Below are 15718 nucleotides of genomic sequence, written 5' to 3' on the forward strand. Positions count from 1 at the left end.
TTTTTGTATTTCTTGTTTTAATTCCCTGTAAACCTCCCTGAGTCCTTCGGGAAAGGGCGGTATACAAATCCAATTAAATAAATAAAATAAATAAATAAATTTTGTATGTTCCCGAATTCTCATAATAATCACATAAGCCCAGGTAAATGTGTGGCTCCTTTAAGCAGCAGCCAGTAGGTATAGTGAGGGTGCTCACACCAGCTCTGAAGCATCCTTGTCCACTTCACATTTGAATTTCATACCTGTATTTCCAACGCTTAAATGGCCGATCTGTATCGGAACTGTTACACTAAGAGCAATATTCCCTGTCCTTTGGTAATTTCAGCAGTTATTAGTCAAACATATTCTGATTTTAAAGCTATTTCAGCAATGAACACACTTTGCACCAAAAGGATTTCTATGTTCAGCTTGTCTTGAAGGGTTAGAAATCATGTGAATATAAATGGTAGCCAGATGTATATTTTGATGCATATTTATCGGTTGCTTGACATTCCCTAGGTATTAGATAATGTACAAAATATTTACAGACACAAGACCAAACAGTTAATAGATATCCCAAGCTATAAATTTCCCACAGGCTTCAGGGAATATAATTAAGACCTCATCCAGAAGATCAAATTATGCTCTTAAGAAGTGAAGTGTACCAAAATTTTTATTTTTGTTCCAAATGATACCAATACTTAAGAAAGACGCAAATTTAAATGAGTGGCAAAAAGGTATTAATAAATTTATCTGGGCAGGGAAAAGACTGAGAGTAAAGCTTAAAATAATGCAAGATGCACGTGAGAGAGGGGGTTTGAAGATGCCCAATTTGAGATTATATTATGATGCAGTTGTGTTATCAACAATTAGTGATTGGTTCAATTTAACGGATGAAAGAATATTGAATATTGAGGGGTGTGATTTATTGTATGGCATGCGTATTTATTTTATGACAAAAAGGTGGATAATATTTTTAAGACTCATATTTTAAGGAACGCTTTGTTCCGAGTTTGGAAAAAGTACCAATATATATTAAATAATAAAATACCTATATGGGCAATACCTAGACATGCAATAGGAAATATAAATGTGGAGCAGAGACAAGATGTGATTACCTATCAAGAACTTCTTAAGATGGAAGGGAATATTTTGAAACTGAAACCTTTAAATGTTTTAAAGGAAGAAAAGATAGTACAGACTTGGTTTCAGTTTATACAGTTACAAGCTAGATGGAAAGAAGATCAGAAAATTGGTATAATAAAAGCTGATGAAAATTTGATAAAGCAAATTAGAGATCAAAGTCAATCGCATATAAAAAGGTTATATAATGCTCTTATAGAGATTGATTCAGAATCGGAGTTAGTTAAAGATTGTATGATAAAATGGGCTCAGAATATTCAAGAATCCATAATGATGGATACTTGGGAAAAAATTTGGGTTAGAAATGTAAAATTTACACAAGCACGAAACCTAAGAGAGAATTTTTACAAGATGTTTTATAGATGGCATTTAGATCCTAAAAAGTTAGCATGTTTGTATCCAAATCAACCACCTAAGTGTTGGAGATGTGGTAGTGAAGAGGCAACTTATTATCATATATGGTGGACATGTAAAAATGTTAAAGCCTTTTGGATAAAAATATGGTGGATTTTTCAGAAAGTTTTTAAGAAAAAAATAAGATTTACTCCGCAGCTATTCTTATTGGGGATTATTTCGGATTGTACTGTTATAGAAACTAAATTAATATTACACTTAATAACGGCAGCCAGACTTGGAAGAAAGAAGATTTACCTACAGTAGAACAATGGATACTTACAAGTAATGGACGTAGCTGAAATGGCAAAAATTTCAGCATATTTGAAAGAACAATCACAAGAAAAATATATTTTGGAATGGAAAAGATGGATTGATTATATTCAAAACAAATATGGGACTAAAAAGGTAATAGATATTTAGCATAAGTTTGCATAAGATTGCTATATGTAATACTCTGTATTCTGCTTTGGGAAGTCCGGGGGGGGGGAGGGAAGGGGGGAGGGTTGACAGGGAGGTTTTTTTTATTATTATTAAAATTTTGTAAAACTTTTCAATAAAAAAAAAGAAGTGAAGTGTGTCATGGATAAGCAGTCTAGATTTTGAGGAAAGTTAGTTTTCTTAACTATATTTACGTGAAAAGAAGATGAGGGTTTGTTTTTCAAATAATTTAACTTAGTAATGAGAAAATCTTTCTTCTTGTATTAAGGACCAGGCAATATAAATTTGTTTTGGTAGAAACTGTCTTCATTCAGGATTGTCCTCGTGCCAGGTAAATACAGTAGTGTATGAACTATATTTTAGTTGAAGAGATATTTTTGGCTTCTAAGTCAAATAATTAACCTTTGTTCTAGTGCAAACAATATTAAGATTTATATCTGCAGTACTGCCACATAAAAACAAATTTAGCAGACTCCCACGGTATTAAGTTTAAAATACATATCTGTTCACATGGAATATTTTGGTGTTCTGATGTTCCTACTGCAAAAATTTCTGGCATATGTTCACATGCAAGGGAAGAGAAAAAAGCCCAGTTTGTAATACTAGAAGGTAAACACAAGTTTGTGCTAGTTGATGCAATGCAGCTGATTATGACACAAAAGCAAGAATCATTAAAGATATTTCTAATATACATTTAAACAGATTTTCTCTGTCTCTCTCTTCTGAAATGATTTCTTAGGTTCTTAAATTGTTTGTTTCTCATCTGCTATACATTATTCAGAATGCATATAAAAATAGAACCAACACTGTATTATTTTACACTGAATGCTATAAAATTAAACTGCTTGAGGCTTTTAATGCAGTGGCTATGCAGACTAGCCGTTCTGCTGCAGGGCTTAAGGACTGGTTTTCTTTACTTCCATCTCAGCAGCATGAAGGGGCACTGGTATTGCAAGGAACAAGAGATGTTTGCATGTCTCACAACCTTTTCTCTACCTTGTTTCTGCACAATTCAAGGGCAGAAATAACTTATAAAGTACGTAAAGTGAGGAATAAATAAATGGGACCCATAAACCAGCTTCCCTTTTCCTGCAGTGCCCTTTTCTGCTGCTTAAACTGAATGGAGATGGGGAAGATGTAGGATATTAAAGTTGATAGAAGTCTGTATACTAGGAACACAAAATCAATCACATATAATGCAAATCAGCCTTATAATACCACAGCAAACTCATACTAAAACACAACATGCAGTTATCACAATAAGATAGCCTGTAGCTGTTATGCTTTATTGCTAGCTAAAATAATACAAATTATATAGACAGTATGAGAAATGAAGAAAATTCAACTTTCTTTAAAAGCAGAAGTTCAAAAGTTAATAAACAGATCGCCCGTACAAAAAACTGCAAATGCTGTATGTTTTGTCATCCAAAATCTAAACCAGCAGCTTTTCAGAAAAAATTAGGTTGCTGTTCAGTTCATCAATCAAGCGAACTGGATTTTAGCTCTCATGGCAGAAGGCATAGAGCCTAGTGATCTTTCTCCTCCTTTCCATTAGCAAAAGGGTCACTGTGTGGGGGCTTTCTAAAATATGCAAGAATATTCAATGCAAGAATACAATGCACCTGTAATGACAATGCAATCTGGTCTTCATTAGTAACTTTTAAATATAGATGTACAAGTACTTAAATGTGTACTACGCTATGTGTCATGCCAGCAGTCCAAGGATCCTGGCATGGGCATTATAATGAATAGTCTAAAATGAAATGAAAAGAAAGCCTTTATAGCATCTAGTTTTCAGATACTGGAAATATTATCTGGCTGTTTAAGGGTGACTGAGTTGCTATAGGACTGAGTTGTCCTATAGCAAATACAAAAGTGAAAGATGAAGAGGATGGATAACAGCAAGGTGATTCTATTGCAAGATGGCACACAACCAACCAACCAACCAACCTATTTAATAATTAAACAATCAAGCAATTTATGAATTTATATTCATAGTGAGTTTAATTCAGTCCATATATTCATTTTGCTATTTCTGTTCAATTTAAATACTTAAGGATGCTGTTCAAGGTGAATACTATCTTCAAAATCATACATGCTTTTAGAAAGCACACACAAAATTGAAATCACCACCTTTAATTAATGGCTAAAATCAAGATGGTGTCACCTCATTACCTAATGGACAATTATTAGTATTAGTATAAGGTGTATAGAATAAGCAAGAGCAAAGGGAACTTTAATGTGAAATCTCCAACTGAATACACAGTAAACCTTCAATTATATGAATCTTGAATCAGTGGATTTTGAATATTATGGGGGGGAAAATCTGAATATCAGACAATAATAGACTTTGTTTCAATTGACTTGGTGAATTAATTTGAACAATGTTTGTACCGTATTTTCCGGCATATAAGACAACTTTTTAACGCATGAAAATCTTCTCAAAAGTCGGGGGTCATCTTATACGCCCAGTCGCCTTATACGCCAGAAAATAGTAAATCCTCGGGAGCAGAGACGTTAGTGGAAACGGACAAATCCAGTGCTCGAGAATGGCGAAAGACGGCCTCCTCATAAATAAACCGACCAGCCCAACTGAGGCTGAGGCTCCAGCTTACCGGCGTCCTAGGGCAGCAGACCCCCTTTTTTTTGGAAGGGAGCAGGAGTCAAGCGCGTGCTGAGCCTCCGGCGCTTGGCGAGCAGGAGAGCTCAAGGGAGCACGGGAAGCCAGGTGGAGGCCGACCTGACATGTTCACGTGGAGCTGAGCTTCACCTGACCCTGGGAGTTCGACTTCAGGGCGTGGTGCCGTGGCCAGACCTACAGCAACACCCGCCCAGGAAGGCGCAGCTTGGGAATTGCGACAGGCAGACCGCAGTGGAAAGCTGGCGCTGGGGCTTCAGCAACCCAGGGTCACCCCTCCACCCTGAAGTAGAAGGCAGCCTTTTGAAAAATAAATATTATAATATGTGCAGGGTTTTTCCCCTTTCTGTATACTCCAGCGATCTTATGCAAGTGAAAGGAGGAAAAACCCCGAGTTTGCATTTTCTTGGAAAACCTTAGAAAAGCACAGCAAAATGCAGGGGAGGGTAAACAGGCTTCTTGATCTCAGTGCCACACAGGGCTCCTTCTGGTTTCTAGTTACTTGGAAACTCGGGGCTTTCTTTGAGGGAATCTCAAACTTGCGGCGCAGGGCTGAGCCCGTTTCTTTCACCACCACCACCCCGCCCTCCGCCGCCCTGTTCATTAACTAACCTACAGAAAGAACCGCCTTCTTTCAGACCTGGTGCCTTCCCGAAGTGTTGGGCCACAATGCTCGTCGCTCCTGGCCGAAATAGCCAGCGCATGTGGCTGAAGTAGAAGGGGGCGCCAAGGCGAGAGGAGACGAGGTTTAGGTGAGGCAGAGCAAAGCTGATCTCGAGGCCAAAAGCTCTTGATAAACCTTCACCTAACTGAGAAGCAGCCCTGACTTCCTACTTACCCGTATTTTCCGGTGTATCAGACTTTAACCCATGAAAATCATCTCAAAAGTTGGGGGTCGTCTTATACGCCCAGTCGTCTTATACGCCGGAAAATATGGTACATTTTATACTTTACATTTTTATACATAATGTACATTTTACATAGGTTTTACCCACAGTATCTACATTATGAAGTTTATGCATATTCTACTGATGTGTAATCTCAGTATTTAATAGACATTCAGTTCCAACTGATATTTTGTTATCCTACCTGGAAGAGGTATTCTTCCAGTTAGGTCTGTAATAGACCCTGCCTGTTACAGTCATAAGTCATTAACAATCATAAAATGGGTTACTTAGTGGTGGTCTTTAAGTGAACGTGGAAGGCGTGTGAATGCTGTGGTCATTAAGTGAATGTCATGGTTATTAAGTGAGCCTATTGTTCACCACGGTCTGGTTTTGCCCAAAAACGGAAGTGCAGGTTTTTGACAAAACCATTGTAAAACATAGTCATATGACCAGAGGATGCTGCAAATGGCCATAAATGTGGCTATGTTGCCGATTGCCCGAACTGCAGTCACCATCAGAATTTTGGCTCAGATCATACGTTCACCTTTTCAGGTAGATTATAACTTCAAACAGTTGCTAAGTGACCAGTTGTAAATCAAGGACTATCTGAAGTCTGTTAGATTGAGAATTTACACTAAAACTGAATTTTATACTCTTGGTGCACTCCCAAGATTAATCTCTATCACTTGAAATCCAAGTGGGTATGCCAGACAACAATGAGACATTTGTGTTTGGTATGGCAGTTGTGGATCTTCATGAATGGGATGTCTTGGTTACATAACTCATACTCTGGTATCCTTCTGGGTGCATTACTGCAACATGTTGCAAGAGGGTCTGTCCTTGAAGATAAGTAGGAAATTGAAGGAGCACAACATGGAGAATGGTACTGTGGAATGCAACAATAGGAGTGCTATCCCAAACACTGTTCAAGGAGCACCTGTCCTAAATTAATTGTACTTACGTCTTATATACAGGTAGTCCTCACATCGACAATTGAGCCTAAAATTTATGTTGCTAAGTGAAATATTTGTTAAGTGAATTTTGCCCCATTTGATGACCTTTCTTGCCACGGTTCTTAAGTGAATCATTGCGGCTGTTAAGTTAGTAACGTTGTTAACGTGAATCTGGTTTCCCCATTGACTTTGCTTGTCAGAAGGTCACAGAAGCTGATCACATGGTCCCACGGCACTGCAACCATCCTAAATATGAATCAGTTGCCAGGCATTTTAATTTTGATCACATGACCTTGGGGATGCTGCAACGGTCATAAGTGTGAAAAATGGTCATAAGTAACTTTTTTCAGTGCCATTGTAACTTCGAACGGCCACCAAATGAACTGTTGTATATCAAGGACTACCTGTACTACTCATTGGGCTTTAAGTTTTAGTAATATTTAAAACCCTTAAAAGTTTAAACCTTAATATTTCAGATAGCTTCGTTCCCACTATAACATGCCCAAGTATTAAGAGGCTATGTCATCACTCTATGACTGCGAGAGATGTGGTTTGTTGGGGAGGGCAAAAGTCTTCTTCGTCATCTAACTTTCAGATGACCTCCCCGAGACCAGGTTGGCTCTGACATTTTCTGCTTTTTCCCATTGGGGAAGTTTTTTTTTTTAAAAAAAAATCATATTTAGAACACAGTGACCACAGCTTCACCATGCTTTTTATCACTTTACTTTCTCCCTCTATTGTGGCAGCTCAATCAGAATAATTGTGGTTATATTGTTTTATTTCAGTTTTATGAACCGTATCTTGTTACATGAGTTTCTGGATAAAGGGTGGGCCAAAGTTGGATGCTCTGAAATATAAACAGAGTTGATAAAGGTTCACATGAATTCCAGAACTGGAGTTTAGACTGGGAAGTGAGAAAACATTTTTTTTAAAAAAAGGTAATGTTAATGTTCCTGAAAATTGGTAGAACCAAACCAAAATAATGTTTTTTACCATTACGCAGGGAAATGGGAAGTGTTAAAGTGTTTTAATCCCTACAATGCATCTATAGCTTGTTAAGTGTACAATTAAGCAACAAATGAGAATTGCCAACATCCCTGGCAACTGTGATCAATTTGAAATCTCTGGTATTCACAACAGTAAGAAATCTGCATATTCATAACACACGTAACATTTTAAGAAAGTATACTACCTTACAGTAGTAGTAGTAGGGGATAATAATGTATCTTAAAAGATACTCCTTCAGCTATGCAAACAATCCATTATTTAGTCACTACAATGAGACCTAAATAAGCATAAACCACTAGTTTATGCTTATTTTAGTTTAAACCATATCAGTTCTTGCAGTAATTAGCAACAACAGAAGTGATGACAATAATATTGTGGAAAATTTATTTTTTACTCAGAAATTTGTATTTGTTTTTCATCTCTGAAACAAAGGAAACTAAAACTTCCACAAAGTATGTGGAATCTTCAAAGTATGTGCATCTTCAAGCAAGCACATTATTGTATGTTTTTCGTTATTTTTCCCCTTAAAAGATTTCAGTATATTTTATAGCTTATACGTTGTATTAGATATTTTCAGTGGTGGGATTCAGCCGGTTAGCACTGGTTCAGTAGAACTGGTAGCTAATTTTTTGTTGACTTTGGCCAACTGGCTGATGTCCTAGCCTAGCCCTTTTTCGCAAGGCCCAGAACAGACTGCCGGAAGCGCATGGATGCCACTTCCAGAAACCGGTTCTGAGCTGGGGAGGCCTCCCAGGCCCAGAGCAGCCCACTGGAAGTGCATGGACACCACTTCCAGAAGTCCGTTCTGAGCCTGGGAGGCTTTCCCCAGGCCTCCGACGCTCAGAATGGACTTCCGGAAATGGCGTCCACGCAGAAAACTGGTTGCTCAGGTATTTGAATCCCACCACTGGATATTTTCCAATGATCAATGAAATCAAACTGCCTAATTGTCTTATTTATAAGGAAAAAGTGTGTCGTGTTTTTATTAATGTGTATCTAAGGCACATATAATAAAGTATCTTGGTGGACTGCAGGTTTTTTCCACCCATCATGAATCCTCTGTTATATACTAACATGCCTTCCTATACAAATTAAAATTTCAAATCAGCTGAAAGAAAAGAAACCAAACCTATTACGCATACATATTTAAACTCAGGGACTTTGAATAGTTGTATATAACTGAAAACTTATTATGTTATGTAAATAACACATTAAAATTTATATACTGTACTACTAGTATCAATAAAAGTAATTATTAACAAAGGGGGTGAATGGACTTTTTAGCTGAATGAATGATTCAGACAAAATTACAATGTAAATTATTTTCTTTTGCCTTTCAAGACAGAATCCCAGACACAGGAACACTTTATGCATATTTCCACTGGCTTGTAGTAATAAAAGACAGAACACAATTTTAGAAAGATTTTCCTAGAAGTGCTACTTACTATTGTGCACAGTCAATAAGTTGATATTCATTTGATCTCTCAAAGCATGCCTTTACTCCTTCATCATCCCAGAGCTTTTTTGCATGTTCAAAGAATTCCTGAAAATTGGAAATTTAATAATATATTTTATAAAGTATTTAAATAATCATTCCACTATTATAAAACATTTAAGGAGGAAGCTTCATTAGCACTCTATGCAAACAATCATGTAGCATCTTTACACTCAAAAGGAGCCTTGTAGGATGTTGCCTCTCAAATGTTATTTTAACTTTTATTTCAAAAAACAAAAGATTCTTTTATTAAAATTTCTATTAAAAGATGTTAGGTATATCTATGTTTTAAATAGAGATACTGTAAATTGCTGATCTATTATTTTATGAATTTCATGTATAATCTTTAGTATGATAGTTCAATTTGGATAAAGATTATCCAATTATAGATTTTATGTATCACAATTCCCATTTAGAATGTAAGTTCTCCCTGAGTCATGAATGGGTATTAGAATGTAAGGTGCTATTTTAAATGTAATGTTGTTGGAAAAGGGAGAAAATAAATGCTCATTTTTTTTAAAAAAAGGAAATGTTATTTTCATATATAGTATTATTCATTGGTTCAGGGGGTCCAAGAATGTTATTATATTATCACTTCCAAAATTACTTTGCCTGCCTCAAAACATATGAAAGTGAAAATAGGAAGTAAATGTTGCTATTAAAAATACTCTAAAAGACTGAAATTAGTTTTTTATGACATGATCTAGGAAGCTAGCATATATTTTTTAAAATGTACAGAAAATGAAAATAGCAGTGAAACATTCTAATCAAAAGCGCATAACAGTAAGAGAATATCTAGATGACAATGTACTTTTTACAAATATTATGAAGTTTTATGTAAAAATACAATGTGCCTTTTTTCAGCACAGAATTCTGCTACAAATGTTAGTTTATTGTATACTAATCTTAATTACAATGACAGCTGTACCTTAATGTAAGTTACAGTTCTATTTTCAAATAAGCCTCAATTGAAATAAGTATTTAACTGAGGAAAATTGAATTTCAAAAATGCTCTAAAGAAAATCTAAACTACTTAATTAGTTTGCAATTGAAGTTATCTTAATTTAATGGAATTTTATTTATTTGATTTATATAGTGCTCATTTCAGCTGCATGAAGTGACAATTTTAGACTAATGTTTTTAAAGCCTTTACCACTGCAGTTAAATTTCAGGGAATTATTTATTTCCAGTATCAGTTTTTTTTTTAAAAAAAAGTTCTAAAAGTTTGCCACATGCCATGATATTTGCTTTGAAACTTTAATCCCAAATTCTTACTAACTTAAGTTTAATTCTGCCTATGGAGATTCTCAATCATCCAGGTCATGGTTGTCCCAAAGGTGCTTTTCAAAAGGCAACTGGACTTTCTTGGTTTTTTTCCTTGAAGACATTTTGCTTCTCACCCAAGAAGCTTCTTCAGTTCTCACTGAATGGTGGGGAATGGAAGGAAAGAAGAAAACAACAAACGAAGCAACGTTGTCATTCCATACGTTGCAGGAATATCTGAAAAGCTCAGGAGGATTTTCAACACAACATATGTACACATTTTAAAATCAATATTATATTAAGGCAGAAGCTTGTCCACCCCAAGGATAAAACACAAATTGAACAATGTGCTATATTCTGTGCAATGCAGTGAGACATACTGTATGCAGATCTGTACATTGTGAAACAAACAACAACTTCACAAACACATGGCACAACAGAGGAGAACAAACCCATCAGGACAAGACTTAGCAGTCCATCTGCATCTGAAAGACAAAGGTCACTCTTTTGAAGACAGCAAAATCCATATTCTGGACAGAGAGGACCAGTAGTTTGAAAAAGGGGTCAAAGAGGCAATCTGTATTAAAGTTGAAGAGCCGTCTCTCAACAAAGAGGGAGAGATATGACATCACCTATCCCCTGTCTACAATACAGTCCTTTCAGCCTTTTGGCAGTGGTTTGCTCTCCAAGCTTTTTTTCAGTTTAGTTTCTGAATGTTTTGTTACCAGACTAGGTAACATCAGCAGCAGAATTTTCTTTTCTTATTCCTCTTTAGCTTATATATGTCTTGTGTGCCAAGACAGTCCTTCCAGAAGTTCCAAGAAGGTTCCACACCATTTGCACTTTTATTCAGGTGACCCTGAGGGTACAAATAAATCCCAAAATGGCTTCAACGACTTTCAGAGAGGTAACCATTGACCTTCAGAGTGCTCGTAACCACAGGACTGCTAAGGAATATAAATCCTTCTATTCTCCACTATTCACCAGAACTGGAGAAGCTTCTTAGATGAAAAGTGAAACATCTTCAAGGAAAATAACCAAGAAAGTCTACTTACCTTTTGAAAAGCACCTTTGGGTGAAGTTAATTCCTTTAAATTTAATTTTGAATAAAATTTAAAAGGTAAAAAATCATATATATATATATATATATATATATATATATATATATATATATATATATATATATATATATATATAGTATGCATATATATAGTGTATGTATATATAGTGTATATATAGTGTATGTGTATACATATATATATAGTGTATATATATATATAGTGTGTATATATATATATATATAGTGTGTATATATATATTATATATATATATATATATATATATATATATATATATATATATATATATATATATATATATATATAATGTTAAGAATTTGTCAAGGCTTTTTTTTTTGAATGCACCTTGCTAATAACAAAATAACAAAAAAAAGCCTTGACAAATTCTTAACACATATTTCCCTTGCCTTCTAGCTAATAAAAGAGAGAAAGAACCTGTGGCTCAGGAAGTTAAAACAACTGCCTAATATATAATCAGCCCAGGTTCGAATCTCAGATAAAGGGTATGACTGACTGATGAGAACATAATAAGTTCGAACTGATCATCTCAGCCTCCCAAATTCTTTATTAGCAATTTGAATAATTTATATATATATATATATATATATATATATATATATATATATATATATATATATATATATATATATATATATATATATATATATATATAATGTTTGTTAAGTATTTAGATTACCTTGCTAGGCCCCAAACATGGGACAAATCTTATTTCCTGTTTTAGCCTAACCCAAGGCCATCAACAGGCAGTAGTCACAGCAGTGACAGCTCATACTTGTGTAAATTTTTTTGGATTGCTAACAAAGAATTAAAGGGAGACTGATATGAGAACAAATAAGTTTGAAATGCATATCAGTCTCCCTTTAATTCTTTGTTAGCAATCCAAAAAAATTTACACACACATATATATATGTATATATATTACACTAGAGTAGAGCCAACATCAGAAAAGACTTACAAAATAAAACAAAAAGAACTAAACTGTCTGGGAAATTAAAAAGTTAGCTTTTAGCTAAACTTCATAGAATGTTTGCAAATGAAAATCTCAAATAAAACACAAGAAGAAATGAAACAAGAAATAAAGGTAGGCTTGAAAATTAACACAAGGATGGGCAATATTTTGTTCTCTAGGTAGGGATGTATCACACAGGTGAACAAGCCCAGGAATTATATTTTCCTGAATTTGTAGAGCATCTAAAATAATGAACCTTCAATCAGTTTAGCTGCCAGGCAGTACGGATGCAAAGAAAATAAAATGCATCCTTTGTTTATAGCAGAATTTTAAAGCATAGTTTTGACACTTTCCAAGAAAACATCAATTTTAAAGCTTCAAAGCTTTAAAAGGATTCTTCCCCATAATTTAGCTTGAAGATAGAAGTTCTTCCGCCAGCTTATTTTACAAATCTCTGATCAATGGGACAAGACTGTATACTTGTCCTCAATCTTGATTTAATAGACAAAGGGGGAAATTTTATTCATTCGATACAAATATCTTTGAATTTACACAGATGAAATTTGTATAATTACATAATTTACATTTTATGCCATCTATGTCAATTTATTTATGCAAATTATGTAAACTGACACCCAAGACCTATAAATGTCAATTATGCAATTTGAAAATGAACTAGAATGAAATCACAGTCATAAATTACATAACATGCTGATTTTTGACCAAAGAAAGATTTGATGATGATGATAAATTATATAAACTAACTACATGAAATGCACTTTGTCTCTTTTTTCAAGGTCTACCTATAAATCGAAGTATAGAAGAAAATTTTTGAGACAAACAGCAAAAGTTGAAAGTTAAAGGCCAACACATGAAAATAAGAAACACAGCTTATTGAGGGAACAGGAGACAGTAATTGCTTTAAAACTGGTTATAAAACGAAAAATGAATAAAAATATTAGATGAAGAACATAAAAACGTATCGATTCCACCACACACTCTAACAGCTGATGTAAGAAAAGGTGTCCCTGCAGGTTTTACTTGTGACCGACTTTAGGGGGCCGTTCTCATCTCTGTTTCTTAAGTCAAAGAGCTAGCGTTGTCCAGAGATGTTTTTGTGGTCATGTGGCCGGCATAACTTCATGCCACAACATAAAGCATATGGTGAAATACAGAAGACTGTTACATTTCCCCATGCTCATATGCAATACCTATTCATCTACTTGCATTTGCATTCTTCAAACTGCTAGGTTGGCAGGAGCTGGGACAAGTGATAGGAGCTCACTCTGTCTCCTAGCACTTGTGTCTCAAACTGCCAAGTTGGACACCTTTAACCGCCTAAGACAGTGTCCTAACTGAGGACCGCTGAGTGGCTGAGTCCTAACTGCTGAACCACCATATGTTGATGTGAGAAGAATGGGTAAAATTAGAAAGCACAACATGAGATTTCCTAAACACTGCTTTCAAAAGTCTTGGCGTAGAACTATTCCCATTTTGTCACAAAATTATCACTTTTAATGTGTCCAAAATAGAAACATATACTGAAAGTACAATACTGTATGAAAAACTGAAAAATTATACAGAAGTAGGCTTGAGCAAAAAGCTTTTAGTTCTAGGCAGTGCTTTTTTTGTAAAAGAAAAAGGTGCCGGAACTCACACATGTCATACAACCCGCCTTCCCTATCCTACAAGGTTCCATCCAAAAAAGGTGCCGGAACTCCGTTCTGAGCGTTCTATGAGAAAAAAAGCCCTGGTTCTAGGAAAGATATCGATACTTAATGCAGTTAAAAATATTCAGAAGAGAAGAATGTCCCAACAAAAACTGTATAACGGGTGGAACTGATCACACAGGTTCATAGGGAGAGACGGGGAAACCCTCAATATTTTAAATACGATCTATGCAGTGTGACAAGAAAACTGGTATTAGAATCAAGGAATGCAATTCTAGAAATGCTTTTTCTTTTTTTTTTACTTTTTAAAACCCATGAACATCCATCAGGAAAGATGCATGCTGTCTATTTTTTATTCAGAAATGTACACTTCTGAAATCAACAGGATAACATTTTATGATCACACTGGAAGTCACTTAATCCAACACCTTGCCAGTACAAGAAATCCATTATTAGGCAAGAATTGATAGATCTCCAGTCATCTAGTTTCTACTTAAAAACCTCTAATCACTATTTACTTCCTTTCAAGAAATTCTTATCCACTACTGAACAGCTCATAACCTCAGGAAATTCTTCCTAGTGATTAGTCTTAAATCTTTTTTTCCCCTTATAAGTCATTTGTTCCATCATTTAAGAGATAATCAAATGTTTGAAAACAGCTCTTTAACCAACTCCTATAAGCTTAACTTCATGTAACAAATTATCTCAAATCATGTAGACAATGGCAACCGCTCTACTATTTATTATAACTCTGGACTAAGAGGTTTGATAAATACAGTGGAGGAAATGGAAACATGAATTTGCCTAATATAGGCTTGTTGCAAAAGATATTTTAGTACTGCCACTAAACTTTTTCAGTCTCAAGTAGAATCCTTGAGTAATGAATATAGTCAGGAATTTTGTAAGTGATGTAGTTTATAAATATCTCTAGTACAGCTCCTTCTCATAACTAGGAGAAAGTTGTTCAAAATTAAAAAATGGCACATGAAATATACTCTAACTCTCTTCAATTATTTAAGAAATTACCCTAAAGTTCAATTTTGTAGAATTTTTGAATGCACTTTGTCAAATTTGTATTTTGAACCTGTCTTTCTAATCCCCTCTAGGGTTTTCTTTAGCAGTCTATTTTTGGCTATGCAGTATCATATTCTTCTCTCTGACTGGAAAATTGATTAAGCTAGTATCTTTGTGTGACTGTTTGTACCAGCTTTCTAAAACAAACAGCATTATATGTGATTCACAGGAATTAACTTTGTTTTTTATTTAAAAGCGCCATAATCTAAGAGTCAGATTGTTGTTATTCCTGTAGGAGTTTCTCTCTCTTGCTCTGACATTAATGAAGGAAGGATAAATGTAGAAACTTACTCTTAAAAATAGCAAAACTTATTTTAATAATTATGAAATAATTTCAAAAATAAGGCTTTAAGAAAAGTGGAATCATGCAAGTATTTTGTGTTATTTTTTCTTCATTTTTTGCTTTAGTAGCTATTTAGCTGAGAATAGCTTGAAATAAAAAAAACTACTTTAACTTATCAGGTTTATTCAATTGTCTCAAACATATGCAGTATTAATGTGGACAGGAATTTGACTAAATTATATGACAACATGAACAGAATGGAATGAACATTAAAACAGGATATAACAACTTGCTAGTAACAGTGGTATTGATTTAGGAATTCTCATCAGAAAAATACATAATCATTCTAAATGTTAAGATTATTTGCTTAACACAAAGTTAAACATAATCTAATATAAAAATCTGTACACTTGAAGCTCAAATAAACAACTTTAGTTCCATG

General features: G+C 34.7%; 1 protein-coding gene across 3 annotated transcripts in view; it reads right to left on the bottom strand.

The window, feature by feature from the left end:
- GNAL (G protein subunit alpha L) overlaps positions 1-15718 on the bottom strand; it is a 64191-nt gene that overhangs the window by 21932 nt on the left and 26541 nt on the right. For all 3 annotated transcript variants that reach the window (XM_083360512.1, XM_083360511.1, XM_083360510.1), the window contains exon 5: positions 8888-8985. In XM_083360512.1, coding sequence (XP_083216638.1) covers positions 8888-8985 — 98 coding nt within the window. The remainder of the gene's footprint in view (positions 1-8887; positions 8986-15718) is intronic.

Source organism: Vipera ursinii, assembly GCF_947247035.1.
Source record: "Vipera ursinii genome assembly, chromosome: 3".
Lineage (NCBI taxonomy): Eukaryota > Metazoa > Chordata > Lepidosauria > Squamata > Viperidae > Vipera > Vipera ursinii.